We start from the raw sequence: 24,919 nt of genomic DNA, 5'->3' as shown, positions 1-24,919 counted from the left end.
GCGGTATAAAGCCCTCGAGTATATTCGCGTGAGTGCTTAGTGTGCGCAAAGGACTTCGAGTGCGAGTGTTCTGTGTTCTCATACGTAGCGTGCGCCGGCGCAGTTCTCGTCGCGCCGTATAACTGCTCGCGCGCCTCTTTTTGTGCTTTGTTGATTTTTTAAGGGTGAGATGTTTTTTTATTTTATTTTAATTTCTGTTTTGTATGAAGTGTATCCGAAAATTCGAAAATAATATTCATGAATGTGTAGTTTTTAAAACAAAGCTATTATTGAGCTTTGTCCACTTTTAAACCTGTATTTAGAATAAAATACTAATCGTATTAGTCTAATGAATACAAAATATTAGTTAAATAATTGTAACTTTTTAATTGATATAATATTAAGTAATTAATTTATTGATCTCGTAATATTAACGAGCTTTTGCAACTGGAAGATCATGAAAGCTTGCATAAGTAACACCTGGGCTATGTATGTATTTAATGACGTCACAACTGGAACAAACAAGCAGGTCGTTATGAATCAAGACCTACTCTACTTAAAGGATTATATATATTATGTGCACTAATTAACGGGATTTCATTATGCAATCATCCATTCAAGAGCTTTTTATTGCCATATTTACAGTTCCACGCATGTTGTGTTCACGGAATAAATATTACTAATAATTCACGATTAAAACTGGTACAAAATCATAAAAATATTGGTTTACATTTAAATATACGACTGGGGGTGGAGGCTGCGCAACGTCGCCGCGTCCACACTCGTTGCTCATGAGGAAGACTCCTTCTGTGACTCGAAACTAGTAGAGGTTTCCTCAATATAAAAAGTGCGTTACCCGTTAATTAGTATGTTTTACGATAGTTATTATGGTAAATGGTAGTTATCGAGAATAAATCACAATATTAAGTTTATTTAGTTTATTAAAAGTTCCTCATTTTGTTTAGGTGTTATGTATTTAAAATGACTATAGTTCAACAAGTAAAGGACATCAACCAAAATGGGCTAGAGTTTTGAACAGCTGTATTGAGAAAAAAGAAGTTCACAAATAATTTAATAATAATATTTAATGAATTTTGATTTCTATTCGGGAGTGTAAATATAAATAATATTAAATAAGAATAAAAACAGTTTTGTAATTGATTATTGTTATTATTGTTGACACTGCCATGACAACAGTTTTGTGACAGTTCTTTTTCGTATTATATTGTGAATATTATTTCGATTTTGGCTATTTTTGACGACTGTGCTATTCAAAATGGATTCTGGTGATTTTCTATCCGATGACTCCGGCTCACTCTTGGACTCAGTACCCGCTCAAACGTTAACCCTGGCAACGAAGCCGCTTTACATGACGACGACCCCGTAAACTTGGACTTTCCGATTTTGCCTAGTTAATCTATATATTGAATCAATTGTAGAACTGAAATCACTCACAGGAGAAGACACATTGTTAATCTTGTGGAAGTGCAACGAGTTATACTGCAATGAATCGCACCACAAGTGGTAAGTCATTAAGTAAGTAAGTGTAAGTGGTTGCTGCGCTCATATCATGTTTGTATTTAAGTTGGGCAAGGCATGAAAATGTAACTCCACCAGCTCAGTTTCTAGAAAATGTTTTGTTAACATTATGAAAATGAATAGTTTCACAAATAAACGATTTATTTTAAAGTGTTGAAGTTTTTTCATATATTATGTTTAATTATTAATTTGATACAAAGTTTCTTATCTATACGTTTTCTTTGTACTGTAAGCCGCTCAATAAAGTAAAAAATAGTACAATATTTTCATGTTCATGTTCAAGCCCAAACGCCATACAAAGTGGTTGATGTCCTTTAACTACGAATAATACATTATTTAATATTACATTAGTTATCAATTAATATTTGGTTAGGTAATTGGTTATCACATTTCAACACATCAATAATAGCACTACTGTTGATAATTGTTGTAATCAATGCTTGATAAAGATAATGCTCTTTCTTTAAATAGAGGTAATTAAAACAAATTCTAACAGTTTTGTTGTGGAAATACTACGTCTAAAGTGTAACTTTATTTGTTTGGTGTTTAAATAATATGGTATGTACAAATACATGTATTATTTTTGTTTATTTATTTAATGCTTAATGCACATATAAATTTTACACTACACATAGGCAAATTTAAGGCCATGGGCGTAATCTGAGCGCTTCTTTTTATAAAATAAGCTTTGGTTGGTTCTGTATTTTAAATGGAAAAAGTATTATAACAGAGTATGACCAAGTCTAGTTCAGAGTGTAGATAAAGCAGCTAAAATTAAGAAACCATGTATTAAGTAGCTCTTGGGTTAAAACTAATTTATGTAGTTAGGATTTAAGCCTGCCTGTTTCGTAATATTGCAAAGCCCTAGCAGACAAACTCGACCGCTTGAGGTTATATAACATATAAATACCTAATCAAATTTTCCAAAAAATGCCTTATATCGTTCGTTTGATACTCAGGTAGAAAAAAAATCTTGTTTTTTCTTATGTCATACATCGATTGATTCATATTACCAAAAAATTTCGATGTCATCACAAATCCAATGCCACTTGAGTCATTGAATGCATGGTTAAAGTATTGTGGCACGACTTTTTAATGGCTATTGCTTACCTTGACAAATAAATTCATTACTTAGTAAAAAGTTGAATCAGCTAAACTATTAGCATTTTATGAACATATTAGAAAACTATAAACATAACTACGTATGTATAGAAAAAAAAATCATTAGCTCTTCTAATATATGTATAATAAAATAAAAATACATCCTTAAATTTGATATTTTATATTTGAAACAAATAAAGTTCCCAAACTCAATATAATTTATGATTTCCTTCTATGTTTTTGCGAGTATCGAATCAAATGTATACGCATGCGCATGTGCATAGGACATCGAACTTTGTACCCTTGAGTTCCTCCAGAAGGTGAAATATTATAAAATCACATTCTCTTTATTTCGAAACGTTTTGAAAATCATCGGTTGTATAGTTTAACATTTGAAACGTCACTGGGGCGCAGCGCGCGCGCGGCTGACCTTGGCGGCGGCCGGCGTAGCGGCAATTCATTCGCACACGTGGGGCTATAAGCTCCCATCCACAGCAGCTAATAATCACTGCATTTTACCCTCCAAGTTTGAATTAGCTTTATGAAAGTTCATTGAAGTCCTAGCGGTAGTTTTTTGTACTTACCGAGTTGGTCCTATTGTGCTTAGTAAAATTTTGTTTATAACGTACTTCCGGCAATAAAAAAAAAAAAGAAAATGTAAGTATTCCGGATGTGAGTAAATAAGGAAAATTTTTGATTGTCGCTAGGGTGTCGTGGTTATTGCCCCAAAGCGTTCACTGACTTCTAATTTAAGTATTTGTATCAGTTGTGAACTTTGTCATTAACTTCCTTTACCCTTCTATTACATTTACGATTTTCCTCTTTTCTAATGGTTTCTAAGGAGACTTAAGTTTTATTCATATTTACAATACTAGCTTTTGCCCGCGACTTCGTTCGCGTGGAATAGTGACTTCCGGCAAATTTTTGGTTTTAACCACATAGTTCCCGATCTCGCGGGATCTCTTCAAAAATGAGATGTGGAAGATATTCCAGGGAACTCTTCAAAAATCAACATAATGAGCTCTGCGTTTGAATTTAATAGATGTATACTCACTTAGGGCATTGAAAAAATAGTTTAAAAACGGACTTAAACTAACTTAAAACTAAAGAAAGCTACAAATTACGAATTTATAACAATTAAAAAAGAAACTATATTACAACCTATCCTCTATGCTATAATAACCAAGCTTAAACTAAATAATTTAAAAGAAACGACTTAAATCTAATCTAATTAAAAAAAAAATTAGACTTACAATTTTATTAAAAAAACTAACTACAGTAACTACTAATAATCGATATCAAACTAAACCTACGTTAAATAGTTTAACCAAAAAACCAGGAAAACCCAACAAATAAACTTATTAATTGACAAATACAACGAAACCAATTTAGATTATACGAAACAGCAGGACCACTACAGACAAATAATCATACGACTGATAATACACTTTTTCTACGATAGTACCGAAGCGCTCGGCCGATACCCAACCAAATGAATGTAACGAAACCATAGCGCGATCTATTTCGATCCCAACGCCATCTATCGAGGATAAAGACAACTTGGATTATTTATTTATACTCCGTTCGAGCATTTTCTTTGTACTAAAAGTTTAATTATATTGATATTATTTTTTTCATACCTTTTTACTATTTATTTACTTTTTTTCGATGAATTAAAACAATAACATGAACCGAAGTCGTGTAACGATCGACATAGAATTATCTATACTCCGTTAGAGCATTTTCTTTGTACTAAATGTTTTATTATATTGATATTATTTTTTTCATACCTTTTTACTATTTATTTACTTTTTTTCGATGAATTAAAACAATAACATGAACCGAAGTCGTGTAACGATCGACATAGAATTATTTATAAATAATTTATTTCTTATTTTTATTTTTTGATTTTTGAAATAAAAATATATCTATGTCCTTTCTAAGGTTCTAAACTATATCTGTACCAAATTTCAACCAAATCCGTCAAATAGTTGCGGAGATTAATGGTATAAGCATAGAATGTTCGACGTGATTCTTTAATTTGACATAACTTTTTTATTTATGAACCGATTGACATGAAACAAACACTAAATGTAAATTTAAGCATCCCACAATATATTCGTGAACTTTGTCAACCGCATCCAACTCGGATCAGCCGTTTCTGAGATTAGCGCGCACAGACGAACAGACAAACAGACAAACAGACAAACAGACAAACAGACAAACAGACAAACAGACAAAAAAAAGTTAATTACATTTTTGGGTTCGACATCGACATAACAATAACCCCTGCTATTTTTTTTATTTTTATTTTCAATGTACAGACAGCACTTTTCTACGATTTTATTATATGTATAGATTTCTGATCAATGGATAACTTATATGCGGTTACAGTAGATTGGGTGGGTTGTAGAATTTGCTTATGTGTGTGGGAGACCACGATGACTCAGTAATAGCACGGTCGGCGCGCGGCGTTCAGTTGTTTAGTAAATAAACACTCGCGGCTCAGAACGCATTATTATGTATTACATAAATGCCATCTGCGTTTGCATTTCTTTTGTAATGGAAATTAAGTAGCAACGTGTTGGATTCCAATTGAAATACAAGTAAGTGAGTCGTTATTGAATACAAAATGTTTAAGGATCAATGTAAAGATACGTTTTTAAACAACTTACACAAATAAAAGTAATTCAGTTAGGTACACTAAACTTAGTTCTTAATAGATTTTTATGATTTTCGTGTAGCTATACTATAGCGCATAGTTTTGCAGTGGAAACTATTAGATATTATAATTATTACAGGCAAAAACAAAAGTAAAATATTAAATGGTTTTATTCTGTTATCATAGTAGTCAGCAGGATGTTCCAAGTCTACAATTATGTGAATCAGTGTGACTGGGCCGTAGTTACCGTGATATACAGAGTGACATACGTACCGAATGTACGTATAAGTACTTTATGTACCAACTTCCTATTCAATTCATACAACCAACTTGTTGTATGTGTATTTGTTTTGACCGGGCATTAATGGCTTTATTTTTCATCATTGGAATTTTAATAAGACTCGTTAATTTTCAAAATGTAAGTTATTGTTTTATAAACTTGTGAAAAAATTGACTGAAGGTTGCATTTAAATAAACGTCTTATTTTGCTAAAATGCACGACGCGGTCGTCTCTGGATTACGTGATTGAATTTTGTAATGCGGAAAATTAATAGATACCTACATATCCTACCTATAAGGTTTTCTAATTAAATATTTTAATTCTACCTAATGGTTATGTATAATTATGGTCAATTTAAAGTTATGAGATCATTCTCAAACCAAACAACATTTGCAAATACCTATTAGAGAAAAATTTTGTTGGAACATATACATACGTACCTATCTATCTATTATTCTCATTTGCTAACTATATAGGAAAAATCAATGTTAATAGAGCTATGACGTCCTTATACATATTGACTTGAAGTATAAAGAATAAATCTCCGGCTAGTTCCAGTTTGACTGCTTTTTTAATTTCATACATCTTGATTTATTTTACTTGAGGTAATCATGATTAATTTAATTTACCAAGCTCAACAAAATATTCACTATTTGCGAAAAACTTATTTGAATTTTGAGAATTCGTTTTAGCTATCAAATGTATTAAGAAAAACTTCATAACTAATCGTTTTTATGGCAAAACAGCCAAGTTAATTTAATATTTTAACATAGAAAAAAAAACTAGAAAAGTCAGTTTCTTATGTGACAATACGCGTCCAAATCTTCAAATGGAGCTACGCATTACATGAGTTTACAAATCCACATTAAACCTTGGCCATCTTTTAAGTGTTTACCTTTGTATGCCCACATAAATATTATCTAACTTGTAACTTGTTTCCTGCTTCACACTTAGGTAACCTCTCGCCTCTTACTGACCACGTTAGAAAAACTATTGCCACCATTGATCATGACCCGCACTCGTGACCGTGGTTGATGTTGTTTCGAATCAAGGTTGATACCAAGTTATATTCCATTGATTTCATATGTATATGTGTAGATGGTTAATCTTTATATTTACAATATAAGTTTAATGTTTCTGATTTGTTTTGAATGAAAATTATAGATCGTAGTAATCTTGTAGACCTTTTTGGTAGAATTTAGAGTTTTGAAAGTTATTTTATATATTTTGTGGGATAAAATTTACTTTAACATAAAATTAATTGTAGGTCATAAAATCGGTTGATTCTACAATATATTAGTAGAATGTACAAGTATTAGGAATAACTCCTAGAGACCTACTAAATAGGGATGACAAGCATATGATTTTACGGTATATTAGAGTGAATATATATTGTAAAATTACGAGTGTTTATACATATAAAACGTTAAGAAAATTATACAGTCTGCTTCAAAGCGAACATAAAACAGTAATATTAAGTGATTGACAGTCAATTAGATGGTAATACCTGTACTTCATAAGTTACATGATACTCGCCTTGTAACCGAGGAAATTGTAATTGAACGTCGTCGCTTGTAAGAGTAAAATGAGGGAACTCAAGCCAATTATGTATTAAACTAGTTTTCGTATGAACATGTGTACCTGCGGTTATAAAATCTTGATGTGGTGTTAAGTAATAGGAAATATGTATCTACCTACTGTGATATAGTTAAAACTAATAGGCTCTACCAGATTCCTAAGTACCTATTGGTTGACATGTCTCATTTGAACATGTAATTAAATAGTCCATAGTAGTTGTTAGGTATGTGAATAAAAAAGAGCTGAAACAATTATGAGTATTACACTTGATATCTATTTTAATCTCACCCGTTAACAATACCAGATAATTAAAATAGTATTTTTATGAACATCTTTTAATAGACTTAATCTCTCAGACATCTTTTTATAGGTTTAAAAATATCCTAAGACATTATATTTTTAGAGTATCATCAATAATTTTGCTATGTTTAAAACATCTGTCTGTAGTTTAGTTCGTCAACAGTGAAACCGGTCGCATGCCACCTTTTTCCTCGAAGTGACCCAGCTGCCTGGTTTGTAGGGACGCAAGGACAAGGGACCCGTTTTCAAGGACAGTAGGGCAATATTTTTGTTCATAAAGTTTTAGTGTAGACAGTATGAATTATGTTGAATTACAATTAGAATTGGTGATTGTTAGGGCGAGGTCTTCGGTTTAATATTCGTGGAACAGACTCTACTTAAACTAGCTAACTTTTGAAAAGTATATTTTCATTAAGTTCCTAATAAAAAAAGAACGTGTTATTTAATTACATAATATATATTGTGTTGTACAGTCATGTAAACAATTTAGTATATGTGGATGTGAATAACTTTAATATTCCGGTTTTATGTTAAAAATACGGAAATTGTTTTAGTGGTTGTAAACTTGTCGTAGATCTTGGAAAAATATACCTAATATAAGTTACTATATATACGAGGAAAATGCAATGAAAATACGTGATGAAAACTATACCTAAGGTTATTCATATATTTTATTCTTTAAAAATGTTGAAGGCTTGCTTTAAAAAGTCGTAGGCAGGATAAAACGTATCTTCTATACGAACTTCTAAGTGCTATTATTGGCCAATTAAGGTGAACAGGCTTTTAAGCAAACGGAATAACAATTTTTTTTTTATAATTATAAAAGCAATAACTAATAATATTGCTAGAAAATTCGAGAAATAGAACCTAACCTTGTGGCAGGTTAGTCATAAATTGCAAATACAGACAATCGTTTCCCCAATTTATAATATAAGTATTATACAATTGGTTCCCAAACAAAGTATAGATTTCGTGTCCGGCAGATTATTTATTTCGCAACTAACCTTCATAGATTTAAGTGGACCTCGAGCGAATAAGGTCCATAATTTTTGTATCGGACAGCAAATTATGTTGGGAGGTCTTTAAACATTCTTTGTGTACGTACCTATTTAGCTATAATTATATAACACGTATGTATATATAACACATACAATATGGCACATAATATAATTATACAACAAGAAAAATCAACATGGGGTCCTAGTACCAAAGCCTTTGTTAAAAGTAATATAGGTAGCATGAGAAGGAAAGCTGCGGATAAGGCAAAAGTAAATAAATAGCAAAAGTTTATATCATAAACACTAATATTTATTAGATTAGAAAGGAAAAGGTATCCATCACCATAAAATGCATTTCTATAGTCGCATTACGTTTATTAGTCGTAATTGTCATGACATACATAAAATAATCGTTGTTTATTGAAGTACAGTAAAACAGAAGTGTGGAATCAAGAGATAGGTACAATAATTTTACTTTACAACTTAAGTTTTAAGTAAAGCCATCGCGAATTGCTCTTACGTCTTAGAGGTACCTACACCATATGTTAAGTTAATTGCGTCTTTTTTAAAGAATGTTTTTTAACCTTGTACTTCGATACAATAGCTTGTTTGTGGTTTATATACGATATCCGGCCTTTTGTGGACAACTGGCATGTATTTTGAACTATAAAAAATGTTTGGAATTGTCCTTATGAGATTTTTTTGGAACTTGATTCCTAATTAAGTTTAATTAATTTATTATTATCCATGTACATATATGTAGGTGATTACGCGTAACTTTTATACCTATATAGTAGGTAAACGTTGGAGTTTGGTTAAACGTTGAATTCACATTGCTTTAGATCTCCTTTCATTTTAATACTTTTCATAGCCTAGGTATTTAGATTTAAAAAGTAGTTAGGTTTAGCATAAAGGCAATCTAGTTCGTGTAGCCTAACTAGGTCTAAATTATTTGAAGGTTATTTTTTGTGAGTCAGACTGGAAGTGGTGTGGTTAAAAAAAACTTTGCTTTATAAACCTTCCAATCGCACTGATGTGAGTGTCTAGAAGAACCTAGAAGTTTTGAATATTTTTATTATTAAATCGTTATGACTGCCACATAATGCCTCGGTTAAATGATTTGCTAGACATAGGTTCAGGTTTCAATTGGTTCAAATAATGGGAGGAAAAGAAAAACAGATTTTTCTTAGAGTAACTTATTACCATTTATTTTAGGCCGAAAATGTTCAAAGTATTTTTGCACACTATTGCCTTGACATTTCATAATTTGTTTATTTTATTTTTAGCTAATAATGTGGCCTCAATTTACATGAATACGCTAATAAAAATTAGTTTAAAATAGATATTTAGTTGCCAAACATGTTATTATTAACACGTGACTGACTGAATGGGTGGCGCGGTGGCTGGGCAACTGGCTGCCGCGCACTACTCTTTGTGTGATCCATAAATTGTTGTTTCGGGTCTGGGTGTGATGCGTATATGAACTGTATATTTATAAACGCACCCACGACACAGGAGAAAATTCTGGTGTGGGCCAATGTGTATCAAAAAACATAAATATCTTAAGTACCGTAGATAGAAATAATTATTACTTAATCAAAAAATGTATGTTTACATAAAATCATATACATAATAATATTATGTTCTATAATATCACGACCTACTTATTTTAGGACGATTTAATAATAAAATTGTTTATATGTTGATCTATTTTCTAATCATAGTTTTTAGTCAAATGTTATATACAAAAATAGAGTTCGTATTATTGTAGGGAAATAGTAAGAAAAGGGACTACGGTACAGACTTACAAAATTGTACCAAATATTTCACTTAAACTTATCTACAAGATTATTATCAAGGTGAATTTCGTCGGAACTATTATATATACTCATATGTATCTACATATTATGTAAGACATATGCACACATGTGAATGACCTTCATAAGTGACCAGTTTGCTGCACGTGTGAGAATTAAATCACGAGACATGTGATACTGTAAATTTTCAACATACTCAAAATGTTATTTGCATAACTATTGTGCAAATATAATTTATAATGCACAGGTTTTATGCATTCTTAGAGCTAACACGAAAAATCTATGTTATGTTGTAAAAAAACTATTTTATAAGCAATAGGCACTATGATTGGTACTTGTATCTGACCTTACATATATGTGCAAATGGGATAATGCAATTGTGATTGATTCTAGATCATAACATCCGTTCATTAGTTTTACTAGTAGTAGTAATAAAAACACAATAAAATAATCAATTCCTAAAACGTATAAAAGGTAGAGTACCTACATTTTGAAGATCATGAAAATCGGGTGGGAATAATTAATATCTAATGATAGGTTAAGATAATTTATTGCAGGTAATAAATAACTTTAGTTTTGTGCATACTACGATGCAGTGTACTAACATTATCAAACTAAAATCACCAGTATACAGATACTTTTGTTGTATAAGTACTCTGATGAGTTTCAGATTTTGCCTCTTAAAAAACTTATAAGTATGCATTTGAAGATCATTCTAAATATTGCCCTTGTACACCAAAAAACGTTTATCAAATAACATACGATGATTATAATGACACTTTTTGCGTATGTGCTCTTCGCAAAATTAAGAATGACTCGGTCGATGACTTTCAAAGTACCCTTAGTACTTATACAGTAATTATGTTTTATACAAAAACATATTTCTTGCTTTATTAGTATATCTATTTAAAACGACCTCCTTGATAAAATATGCCTAATCTCGTCCATTTCACAACTATGATATCAAATTTGGTCCAAAACATTGACCTAGATAATGTGATTAAAATTTATAATAACATTAATGACAAACATTAAAAATGTTTACACATACAAGACAAAAAGGGTTAAAAATATTGGTTAGTTTTAACTGTTAACAAAGGGTCTTAAAACAATGAACATGATCATTTCCGTAGTTTTTTTATTACCAATGATCATTTCCGTATTTTATTATTCAGAATTAGTTCTTGCGTGTTTAATAGAAGTAAATAAATAATCGAATAACATATTGATATTACTTAAAATAATATAATGTTACGTATTAAATAAATAAAATAATATAACAATTTGTCTTAAGCTTGTACTACCAACGGACTGGATGCTAATTTTGTCATTTAATAAGTTGTATTATTTTTGATCACACTCATTATTTTATTACGCCATGCCATACTTATGACAAATTGTTATCTCCAAACCGAAATACGAAGGTGTAGTGAAATAAATTAATGAATGTTTCCCAAGATTTTGACCAAATGTCTTGGGAGCGAGGATGAAAAGTCACATTTTAACACGAAAACTGGTTTCAAAAAGCTTCGATTTTGTTATGTAACAAATTATTGCAATACACTACAAGTGTTCTGAAAATGTGCAGCTACAAAATAAAAAATTAAAACGTTATTTAGAGTTGTACCAAGTTAAATCGATAAATCGATGACCCAGTTGTTGAAAATGAACTTGTATGATTATTTTATTATCGTGTATTAGTTACCCATATACGCTGTATTTGTAGTCGATAGTCGTCTTCTGTTGTGACTGTGTGTTGTAAAATTTATGTTCCTCAGTTGTTAATAGAATTTGTTGCAAATGGTAAATATTCTTTTTTAATATCTTAGTATAAATTTTATGGATATTTTAGTCGTCTTTGTTTTGTTGTCGGTTTTTGTGATTGCCTTTGATCTAGGCTTGTATTTTGTAAACAAAAGTTATATATCTAATGAAGCAATGGTGCAATGTTATGGCAATGACTATAAACAAAAGGCCATACATATAATTGCCTAATCTTGTACTACAATTTTGTTTTGGTATCAAGATAAAACTGCATTGGAACGAATTGAATTCAACATAAGAATTGCGTTGAGAAATCCTTCTCGTGTGAAGATTTTGACCACAAATTGAACAATAAAGTTATGATAACGATTCTGAATATATGAACAGGTTCTAACATTGATTGACGTTACAAGTGAGTGTTCGAGTAACTATTTGTTATATGTTTTTAACTTACCAAAAGCTTCATGGCTTGTATTTAAAAGTCTGTAAAGAAAATTGTTATAGTTGAGTAAAATGGTCGAGCCACGATTTCTCGCTTACGAAATAACTAGTATTATCGGCCATCGGCCATATGAAAGCTATTCCTGCTTACATATCGTGACCAGTTTGTGTACTGGGAGCCTGTCCCTGGCCTGGCTAGCGCATTTCTATGCACTTTCTCTGCAGCTACCCTCGCGGACCCCGAACAGATTGAATTTATCGATAGCGCTGCAGGCTGCACTTTTCTGATTAACGACTCTATTATAAAATACCCATTTTATCATTTGATTTATGTCGGTCGTAAAGCTAATCTATAGCTTTCGCTTATTTATTTTATGTACTACTACAATTGGTGTTTATCCGGAAGCCATCTGGTCTGTACTGGTTGGTAAAAGAAATTTATTGCTACGTTACTTATTTCTGTCTGTGAAATCTACATTTACTTGTAAATAGAAAATATTTTATTGCATTTAATTGGCTTAGTAATCTGTGATACATATTTAAATGCTGTAAAGTTATTATGCGTTTAACGGCGCCAGTTACCAGAACACTAATTAAGTGTTATGGTTGAACCAATAACAGCGGTTATATAATCAAGTAATACATGATGATTATTATCACAATTTCTTTGAACCTTTGGTCCTTTTCATACATTTGATTACAGTGCTTAACTGCTTATCACAAAACTATCAGACTTTTGGGTATTTTGGATAAAAATAACGTTTCTTATTACATGGGCTTCCTAAACAAACAACCCATGGTGGAGTTAATATCTTTGCACAACCTTTCTGGAAAAAAACATAAGTGGATATTGTTTTCCTGGTATTTCGAAAGACGATTCCATCGTTGGCTTTCATTTCCTTTATCTTTAATCTTTATGTATCCTGAGAAACAAATAGCTGAGCATCTGCATAGTTAAGTAAATAGTACCCAGGCCTTAGGTAATAGGAAGCCGGCTGCATTATTTGACGCAATGCACTAAGTAAAGCTTTGTGATTTCTTTATCTTTCATAACAAACTATAGTTACGACAGAGCCGCTGCTTTTTCTTAGCAATTTTCTTAGTAATAAGTTATGGGATTACCTCGAATTAAGCGCTGCAGAATGGCCATTTCTAAATAAATATAAGTACTGTGGAGATTGTTAGGTTTTGAACATTATTATGTTTAGCTGGTAGTCGATTGTCGGTTGTGATATATTTTTTTTAGTATCACCTGTTACTATTATTATGGTACAAAGGAAATAGGGTGTTAGGTATACCTGTTGCTCAACCACATTATACAATGTGATAGGGGTGGGACTTCTAACCCGTTAAGGCTGAGTACTACATCTAATTTTATTGACAAAAAAAATAATATGGGGGGTTGAACCCCTAATTGAAAATATTGAAAAATAGTGATTTTTTCGGTAAAAATAATTCACAAATGATTTTTTTCTCACCAAAACATTATCAAACATATGAAAAAAGTAATGAATTAGTTAGCCAAGGTTATTAGCTACCGTTTGTCGTTTTTTTTTTGTTTCTACGACGCATACAACCTTTGATATCAAAAAAAGTAAAAAAAAATATGAAAATAGCCATAACTTTTAGGGGAGGGGATTCGACCACTTCGACCCCCGACTTTTGTCGATAAAATTAGGTGTAGAACTCAGCCTTAACGGGTTAGAAGTCTGGCCCCTATCACATTGTATATACCTAATGATTGGTGGAATTATACCTACTTGATGGTTATTGATGGACTAAATAGTAAACAATATTATTTTTTGTAGCAAAATGTGTTTTTATTTTTGATTGACCTACAAAACATCTATTGTCACTCGTATTATTTGAATACAAACTTATAAGTTACTTACGACTTGTAAGGAAATCAGTTTTCCGTTATAAGATTTTTGGTTCTTATATTTTATATAATTTCCAGGAAATTCCGAAGTCAACGGAGTTCAACTAACTATTAACTTGAACTTTGTGAACTGCCCTTCCTTGAAATGTTATTAAAAAAATAAATATAAGAGAGGAAAAAACAAAGAAACCTTTCATTCGTTTTTGGCCACTTTGTCTGATACCCATGCTGAATAAATTACATATTGAGATGTCATAATCTCTTATACTAAGAATAAATATGATTAAAACTAATAAAAGGCCAAAGTTATTAATCAAGAATGTTTTAAATCATGTTTCCTTAACACAAATGTCTAATAATTTTACAATAATTTGTTTTATTTATCCTTCTTAAAAAATATGATGGATCCTTTTTACATAATAACAAGTTAGTATTAGCATATTAACTAAACATTTAATACCTATGACTGCTTAGGTATTAAAATTATAAAAAAGTTCCATGCTACATCAGATTGAGCTCAAGGTTGATTTTTTTACAGATTAAAAAGACTTAGCCATTGATTAATCACTGTCTGTCTGTCTGTAGGCTGTGTAGCCAATTAATAATGCTAAACATACTATTTAGCATATACCACTTAATATATTTCCTAATTATATGTATGCACATAATATGTAAATTATAATTTAATTTTAATAATTTATGGTTTTGGACAAAGTTTATTCAATCCTTATATGTAGAAGGAAAATAGTATAGTATGACAATTTAATTATAAAATTAGTTGTTACATTTCAGATTTAAAACAGAAACTTATCCTCTCTAAACATAATAATAATTACTAAACATAATCTAATTTTCCATATTTTGTTTTCCAGGCCATCATGCCTCCTACTCCAGACTACAGCGTGGACCTGGACCTGGGCGAGCCTCCACCGGAGCTGATTGAGTACGCATACCAGCACCTTGGAGAGGACCCCAGCACCAGACTCCAGGCCATATATGAACTGAGGGAAATGATTTATGGTAAGCATAGTCTTTCTGTTATTACCAGCTTTATAAGATTTCAGTTTTTTTAGAAATCCTTTGTAAACTATTCAGCATACGTCTCTAATTGCATGCGATACTTAAAAACAACTGATGAAAATGTTATTTAGAGGGTGGGCGTAAGCTATTAAGATTTATTCAACCCGTTATGATTATGCAAATATTAAATTCATTATATAATGATTATGCAAACATAGAAATTTCAATAGGAATATTTAGTTCGGTACCTATTTACTTCAACCATATTATCTGTTGTCCTTTATGTTATATGTGTGTGTACATAAAATGATAAATAAATAAATAAATATAATCTCAATAAAGCTTTATTTTGTTACACAATAATAAAAATAGAGCAGTATTGTAACAGTAACCGCTGTCTATCTGTATCCGGAGTGCTTTGTTGTGGTTACCGGTGACTCAGTGACATGCACGTGTGCACTGGTATTATACACACACAGGGATTCAATTACGTTCCAATTAATTATTGTAATGGAAAAATGTGATATCAAAGGGCTTATAAAGACGGGTGTAGGCATGCATACTATGCAGATTAACCTTATAAGAATGTGCTATAAGAAACATGAGATATTATTATAAAAACAAGTATTTTTAGTTCCTGTAGGTACTGTAATGTTTTTTTCATTTATGTTACATTATCACATCGTTTAATCGTAAGTGCAATATAATAAGAAAGATAATATATAATGCAAATATTACGCAAATATTGTTAAATATATTTAAAAATGAAATTTGATAGATGTGTTACAGTATATATTGCGTAAATATAAAGGCACACCTATTACACAGTACAATATATATACGCATTTATTTAACTAGGTCACGAAAGCCTTATCAGTGATCAAGCGAAGTGCATACGAAAGATATATTTAAAGATATATTTTTATTGATGAGACAAGTTATAAGATAAATGCAATAAGAACATTTTGTATTGCACAATGCAACGGCTTATATGCATAGATAGTTGAACAATAGCATGTGGGCGAGACTAGAGACAAGACGGTCATGACCATGACACGAATTAGTGATGCAACGAGCTTTGCTTCTAGCCAGTTTGATTCATATCACGACTTGCTTTAAGAAAGGATACTAATCGTGATATATTACGATACGAAAGCATTAATATTGGGTGAGATGTCGAAAGTGTAGTACTAGTTTAGTTTTTCACAGAAAAAATTGTAGAGAAACAAATTAATATTATGTGACGAGGCAGATAATCCTTTACTTACATAATAAAGAAAAATTTTCAAACCCTTCCAGACTGAAAAAAATGTAACACTTAGTACTAAAGTTTACAAAATATTACGCAAAACTTGCCTCTATAGCGCGACCCTTTTCAAGAACGCAGCTGTCTCATTTACTTTTGACGGTGGTGAAACAAAAGCATAAAGTACCTTTACCTAGTCATCCCCTACATTATTCAGATGACAAACATTGAGTGCCGACAAAAAGTCGAGCCTCCTAAGTTAGGGCCCTATTTCATTAGGATACAACGGTCGTACGACAAAGCCGCCGTGGTAATTAATACTCATTTCTTCTCCATGTCAGAAGAGGTCTTTGACCTGGTATCACCTCGGTTACGTAGCCAAATACTTGGTTCTTACAAACGAAATAACCTTAGTGTTTGTGGAGTCTCTCTGTAGTCACCACATTTGCACGCTTGGCACAGGATCCTTAGGCAACTAGGTTATCGTGACCGTCATATAGGGAAATTATTTAGATATATGCAAGTGGTTTCATTGTTAGGCCATTGACCTGCGTCTGGCTAGAAGGCCTAGATGGCTAGGCTTCGTTACACTACCAGTTAGAATGTGGAAGTTAGGCAATTACGATAATTGCTAAAGGGTTTATCTATGTGAGAGGGTTGCCGAGAGTATGTGGCTGTCTGATTATAAATTTACACATGATGTCGTGGTGTAAATAACGCCAGTTATGTGGTGAAGTGAATGACACCTATGAAAACATTTAATTTATTGTGTACATTATCACATAGCCTTCGGGGCATACCCCAGAGGCACGTTTATTTGCCTTTACACATAAAGGAAAATAAAAACCGCCAAACCAGCGTATATGGCCGGAAAACAAATATTTCTCAGCTTTTTATCACGAATAAAATAGAATAAAGGATTAAAGAAGAAGTAAATATCACTTCCATATTTTATTACTATCCTACGCCTACGTTAATACATTAGCAAAGTGTATGTTGTCTATAAAGCTGTTGCATAACTTTTATTGATACTAACACGATGTGTACCTACCTCAAGTACCGGTACAACTTATGACAGATTTATACCCTCGTTAGAAGAGTGAAAGAATTCATAAACTTCATACAAACAACTTCAATAAATAATATAAGCCGATATGAATTCGTTAAACAATCCTGTTAATAGTAACTCACTAGAAAAATTCTTTCCAGTTAGCTATTTTAATTATTGAAGGTATTTTCTTGCACGCAAAATTTAATATAAATATTTGCAATTAAAACACATGCACTACATACATTAGGATCACAGATCACAACGACGACCAAAAAATACCGATGAAAAAATAAACTTTTATAAAACAAATAAAAGTTGATAACTCAAAAATCGTTACTTAATTTAAATTTCAAAAAGTAACGGTACTTCGGTTTGATAAGGTCAAAGTTTACAAAAGAAAGTTAAAGTCATTCCCAGCAATAAGAATATAATTTTAAAAACGATGCGTAATAACATTCGAAACGGACATGTTTTGATTTGAAATGATTTCCAATAACTGACAAGGTTCGTCGATGCGAAGCACCTAAAAGTTTTTGAGATGCTTATGAAATTCTCAGTGATAGACATATTCTGTAGTATGAAACATTATATAACAAAATAACTATTTTTAATGTATGATTACGTATTTGATTTTAACTTTAAGTTTATATAATTTCAGAACGTGGAGAATGTACCCCTCATCGCATGGATGACGAATTCTTGATTAAATTCCTGCGTGCGCGCAAGTTCATCCCCAGGCGGGCTCATAGATTGGTAAGTTTTCTTTATTTATTTCTTATACTTGTTTATTACATTTTTAAATATTAATTGGATTGGTAAGTTTACTATTATGATTTATTATTATTAAACGTCAATATAAATCAGTTATACATATTCCTAAGGTAACATTCATAAACCTATCTTATTCTTAAGCTAATATATTCATTAACCTAATTGTGAACTAAATCTTTGACTTGTTTCAAAATTTATTGAAACTCAAAATACATAAAAGGTGATCCAGTTTCACAAACAAATGTTTAGATTTCGCGAAATTATCTATTTACGTCATGACAACGGGCTGAAATTAGATGATTCACTAATTAGTATTTATTAGGTTCTGTATTTGGTGATTTTTTACCAAGTATTTAAATGCCAAAAGGTGAAATAATATGTATTTAATGTCAACGTTGTTATTAAAAATCTTAAATTAAAATTATTTTATTTGAATCGATAACTATTTTTTTTAGATTTCGATCTACCTAGTTCGACGAATATTTTGTCAAGAATCTAGAATTTTAGATGTTTATATTAAAACAAATAATAAGTTCTCTGCGTTCCTACATATATATACAATAGGTAAATGATCAAATAATGTATCAGAGATATTGTAAAAAACATTTTTTGAAAAGAGTAACGATGGAGTTTCTTGCTCGTTCTTCTCCATTCGAAGCAACACTTTGGAACGAGCGCCTAGCTTCACTGACAGACAGACTGACGGACAATTTAATTTGACGTTTCAAAAGTGCCTAATTTAGGATTAATTGAAATAAATGCTTTGACTTTGACTTTGACTTTGCGTCTTGTCTTACATCGGAATTAAGTAAATTATGTTACCAAGTCGTTACCATCGTCGGTATTGTATAAAAATACGACGCAACATAAATTCTTTTGTGTCTATTACTAAAACAACGTTTATATTTAGGAATGTAAACTGATAAGTTTATTCAAGTATCAATGATAAATAAAAATGTGACGTAGATACTGTCTACCGTTCTCATAGCGGTCACTCCTACCCAAGTACCCACGTCAACGCAGTGACGTCAACATCGGTATTTAGAGTTCAATCATGTTTTGTATTTAACAAAGAATTCATTACATTTATTGTAATTTACTGAAATATAGTACTTGTTTTCACAAACGTAATTCTGGTTGTAAATAAAACGTAATCGTAAATTCAGGTGGGTAGATCTATAATTATAATAGGAAATAGGTATACAATTATACATTAGATATGAAATTCTATCTGATTTAGGATTAAAAAAAAAAACGCTTCCTAATGAGTACAACAGTAAACACCTACGGTTTGAAAACTCTGTAAGTAAGTATTTATACAGTGGAAATTATAGCAGTTGCTATATGATAGGTATAGATTAAAAGTAAGAGCTTTTCTATAGATATTAGAAACCATTGTCTTTCTTACTTTTCTATACGTCTTTGGTCAACATTTAGGGTACTTTTCTACCAGAGATGTGCTATGCTCAATATAAGCAAAAATCATATAAGATAATGAATGCGGGTAAATTATATGCATTGGCAGCAAGTCTATATATTTTATGACATAATATGATTACATTTGAACTTTATAACTTATCTCTCGATCTAATCACAAAAGTCTCAAACTGACATCTCATATATTATCTAATTAGAAACAACTGTTACTACAGTGCATAATCATATAACGAGTCATGCACCTTTATACATAAATAATTATTATAAAATCATTAATGTCATAATAAATCATATCTACTAATATGTTACATGTTATATTATTATCTATAAACGTAGGTATAAAATAATACACCTCTTATGCAAAGTATTAAACTTCCTGTCTGCCAGTACTAGACCATCTCGTTGGTTGAATAATTGCGGTTCTCGGGTCGGGCAAAATAAGTATTACGGGTGTTTTGAAAATTCTCAGCAGTAGTACGGAGTCTGGAATGGTGTTCGGTGTATAAGACTCACCTCTATTTCATATTTATAAGGGAGTCATACTCATGGGTAATAGATGTCAATGTGCATCTCTTTGTAAAAAAATAAGTTTGATGTTTATATTTAACATTCATATTTTTTGCATTTCCAGCTTGTAAACTACTATCAATTCAAAGAAGACAATCCAGAATTGTTCAAGGATGTTTTCCCACTTGACTTGAGGAAAATCGGAGATGCTGGCGTGATCACTGTACCTCCATACAGGGACCAAAGTGGACGTAGACTGCTGTTCTATAGGATAGGTAAGATAATTTAATTATTTTCAATACCAATCGACTATGTTTTTTGCGGGGGGGGGGGGAATCATCCAATAACTTCTTCCGCCTTGAACTAAAAACCACCCGTTGCTTGATCCTCCAGCTCTTGGCAAGGCTCGGAACCGGTTTAAAAAATACCGGTTTATATCGGTTCGACGAGGGGCATGTCGGTGTACACGCGTTGAAATATTATTATTGAATATAATCTGAACTCTGAACAGCGCGCGGCGTTTCTTTGATGTGCGTATTAACCGGTTTTTATTGATCTAAACCGTTTCATCCGAAAAAACCTTTATGCAAATACTGTTCCAAATACCGGTTTAAAAAAACCGGTTTCGCGAACGAAACCCAATGTAAAGGTTTTGCGTACAAGTACATAATAACGGTTTGAAAATTTAACCGGTATCCGAGCCTTGGCTCTTGGTACCAATAAACCCTTTTCATTGACTAATCAGAAGGATAATCAGTGAAATCAGTAAAGAAAGGCAAACACAATTTCACATTAATTATATTCGTAAACATTTCGATAGTTTCAAAAATTTGGTTTATCTACTAAACAATTGTAAATTTTCACTGATAAAGCTATGCTTAATACAAAAATGCAAATATGTAAAACACAGATTTGTTGGTTAACTCAATTACATAAAATATTATTACTATTATATTCACAGCTGCCTTTAACTACTGAAACTATCTTTGAAATACAGAATAATTTGGGACGCGTTCGAAATAACATTATCTTCATTCAATAAAGGTAGCAAGAGACCTGTTTGACCTAGATACGCCCTACAATATGATCCGCCATTTACATGAGCAAGATTATGTTAGAAACGGGCACAAAATATAGGTTTGATTCTGTTATCTTTCAATTTACGACTGTAGTTGTATCATTAACCTACTGTAGGTACCTAAAAGTATCCAATTCTAATTCAGTTTGCTACAATGGCACGCATATTTTGCTAATATGTATGATTATGTACTTAGATTACCGTGTGAAATATTCATTAGTTGCCTTTATTATGGTGTTTGAAAAATAATTAACATAAACTTAGGCCCATTATGTTATTAGTTAGATCGGATAGTTTTTGTAATTGAAAAAAACAGTCATTACAGAATCCGGCATATGCGTAAATAACTTCGTTTATATTCTTGTATTTCTTTTGATTCAGTTTCACTATTGTAAATCTATGGCAGCTTACTGTTCACACGACAACGACGTAAAGATCTTTCAATAACCAATATTGTGTTCACTGATTCCAGGTTGTTGGAATCCAAAAGTGATACCCGTGGAAGACTTGTTCAAGGCGACCATCATGGCTATGGAGCTGGGTCTACTGGAGCAGAGGTCACAGATATTGGGTGGGGTGGCTGTGTTCGACCTGGAAAACATCGGCACCCAGCATGCCTGGCAGATAACACCCGCAGTCGCATCCAAAATAGTCAAACTCATGGTGGTAAGTGATCTCTTTTGTTTATATATATTTTTACGATATCTTCGAAGTTTTTAAATAACCTACAATAACGGCCAATTCCAATAACCTACCTATCGGTAGATTTGCCTACCAGACGTAGAATTTTGACACATTTTGTATGGAGCTTATGTCAAAAAACCATCTCTAGTAAGCAAATCTACCGATAGATAGATTATTGGAATGGGCTGTAAGACATGTGGTAGTAAAAAGTAAAAAGAAAAGTAAAAAGAAATAAGATTTAAATTAAGAAATGTACGATATTATCATCTGATTACACACTTGTAATCAGATGATATTGTGCACTCACAATAAGCAAGGTTAAATGAATGTTAAATGAATGATGAGTGATTTATTGATAAGAATTTTGTACAATTTATAAGATTTCCCTAAAATTTATTGTTGCAAGTTCCTTACTTTTTTGTTTTGTCGATTCCATAATCTATATATTAATACGTGATGCAAAAACTTTGGACCGCTTTTTACGAAAATTGCGCGGACGTAGGAGCATAAAATTTGGTACACTTATAGTTTATGTGTAGGAGAAGTGCAGGACGCTAATATTTTTCAAAAATAATGCTTATAAAGTACATTAAATTAATAAATAAAACATTACACACACATGCATAGTATCTGATCGTATTTGACAAAACGTCAAAATCGATAGACATTGCGATGATATTGACGTCTCATATGAATAGAGTTTTATAAAAGAGTTTGTTTGAGTTTGAGTTAAATAAAAATTATCCTTGAACGTATGTTAAGTGGTATTGTAAATTAAATCGTATATGGTTGAATTTCAACCACTAGGCGACCACTAGTTTAATTTAATTGTCGTCGGTTAGAATTGGCTGCACGTTTGGTGCGGTGGTTGGGCAACTTGGGCAACAACAAAGTTGGCTGCCGCGTAACGGGTAGCGGGTTCGATTCCCGCACGGAGCAACTCTTTGTGTGATCCACAAATTGTTGTTTCGTGTCTGGGTGTCATGTGCACGTGAACTTGTATGTTTGTAAACGCACCCACGACACAGGAGAAAATCCTAAAGTGTGGCAACGTTAAAAAAAAAGATATCCATTACAAACATTTAATTAATTATATCCAATTCTTTTCCAGTCGTGTTTCCCCCTGACAACGCACGCCATTCACGTCATCAACCACTCGTGGCTGTTCGACAAGATCTACAACATCTTCAAACCCTTGCTGAACGCCAGTATGCGATCCAGGATCTACTTCCATGGTCATGACTATACGTCCTTACACAAACACATACACCCAGAACACTTGCCAGAAAGGTACGGTGGAAAATATCCAGATTACTCGTACACCATCTGGCTGAATTCTTTGAAGAAGAACTTCAGCGTGGCGAAAGAGGTCATCAGCTATGGGTATAAATTCCGTGAAGAAGAAGTGGATCCTGAGGTAGTGAAGCAGCTGAAAGCAGAAGGGTTTAAGTTGTATTGAGAGTCAGGACAGCCAACAAATCCTGAACTTTTATTAGTGTTTTGAGTATATGTGGATATAGTATATACATAATTATGTGCATTTGGATATTGGAATAATAATTTAAATTTATCTCGAAGTCCATTTGGATTGGTATAACAGCAACCTTTTTTAAATAGCCATAGATAAATGTCACTCTTTTATAAACATGTTATAGTATTAAAACAGCCAAATTGGTTTGTGTTTTTTGTTTGAAGTTTGCTATTTAAGCTTACTTGAGTAGTCTTGCAATTTCTACAGACACATTATAGTTTTTTTTATTTTTGTTCTACTCAAGAGTTGGTAGTTCAGTAATTTGGTTGGTAGTCTGCCAATCCACGTGTTGGATGATTTTATTGGTATCAAACTTTTAATCCAAGGTTTTTGGAAAACTAATTACTTATTAAAAACTAATGTATTACATTTTCTTCTATGAAAGAACCGAAATTATGTGTAATTCAATAATTTTGTTTATTCATTAGTTGTTGGGTCTCAAAATAACACTTCTTAATATTTCCATTTAAATGATGGAATTTGTTTGAGATTCCCTTGTAGCCATTTCTTCTTTCATTCCTAAGTTAGATTAGTTATTTCTAGAATTAAACTTGAGATTTCTAGTGGTTTAAGATTAACTAGAGAATAGTTACTGGTTCATATGATATTAAGTTTATTTAGGTTTGACTAGAACGCAATGCGCTCATAAATAATTATTCATATGAACCAGTTAGTAACTTAGATTTACTTTTGTTTTTAGTTTGATAAGTTCTTGATGATTTAATTATTTTGAAAGTTACAGTTTATAATGCACGATTAGTCTATTTAATTTCTATTGAGTTTTTTTTCATTATTTCGCATCATAAATTATTGTTGAGTTAAATTTACTTATCTTGTATTGTAAACTTTAAGAACATTGAGAGAATTCGTCAAAAAATCTGTGATAGATGTATATACACGTTTAGTTGATAAGTTATTTTTTATATTTAAGCACTGCTTAATGTATGCTTAGTAATAATAAAAAAGTAAAAAAATAACTGGTGTTTTTATCATACATAACTATTGTCAACATATTATAAGTTTATCCCAACCACCAGATAGCTTTCATAAAAATATGATAATTAGTTTAGCCATCCATTGTCTTCCTTATTCATTATTACGAACCAGAAGAGCTTGCACGAGTACTGACTCTGCGGAGACACAGGCCTGGGTGTGTTATAACACTATATAACAATAGTGAGGAGTTGGTGTGATATTTTCATGTGCTCTTCTGTCTACCACAATGGAGAATAATAACGTCTAATAGGTTAGATGAC

The 24,919-nt window shown here is 31.7% G+C and overlaps 1 protein-coding gene across 4 annotated transcripts; it reads left to right on the top strand.

Annotated features, from left to right (window-relative positions):
- LOC118273546 (alpha-tocopherol transfer protein-like) lies at positions 1-24,640 on the top strand. 4 transcript variants are annotated; one of them, XM_035590578.2, is made up of 6 exons: positions 1-164; positions 15,211-15,358; positions 18,314-18,408; positions 20,495-20,645; positions 21,921-22,114; positions 23,244-24,640. In XM_035590578.2, the coding sequence occupies exons 2-6, from the start codon at positions 15,217-15,219 to the stop codon at positions 23,589-23,591; spliced, it is 930 nt and encodes a 309-aa protein (XP_035446471.2). In that variant the 5' UTR covers positions 1-164; positions 15,211-15,216; the 3' UTR covers positions 23,592-24,640. The 4 variants fall into 4 exon arrangements, with proteins under 4 accessions (XP_035446471.2, XP_035446470.2, XP_035446472.2 ...); XM_035590577.2 differs by lacking the exon at positions 1-164 and adding an exon at positions 1,935-2,076; XM_035590579.2 differs by lacking the exon at positions 1-164 and adding an exon at positions 5,082-5,225.
- Positions 24,641-24,919: the final 279 nt, after the last annotated feature.

This window comes from Spodoptera frugiperda, chromosome 1 (assembly GCF_023101765.2).
Source record: "Spodoptera frugiperda isolate SF20-4 chromosome 1, AGI-APGP_CSIRO_Sfru_2.0, whole genome shotgun sequence".
Taxonomy (NCBI): domain Eukaryota; kingdom Metazoa; phylum Arthropoda; class Insecta; order Lepidoptera; family Noctuidae; genus Spodoptera; species Spodoptera frugiperda.
Note: the sequence above shows the minus strand (reverse complement) of the source record. Positions and strands in the feature narration are given on the sequence as shown.

Bases quoted from the DNA above. Each gene is read 5' to 3' on its own strand.
- LOC118273546 (XM_035590577.2), top strand. The intron at 15,359-18,313 runs GTAAGCATAGTC...ATATAATTTCAG, and splicing joins ACTGAGGGAAATGATTTATG to AACGTGGAGAATGTACCCCT. The intron at 22,115-23,243 runs GTAAGTGATCTC...ATTCTTTTCCAG, and splicing joins AAATAGTCAAACTCATGGTG to TCGTGTTTCCCCCTGACAAC.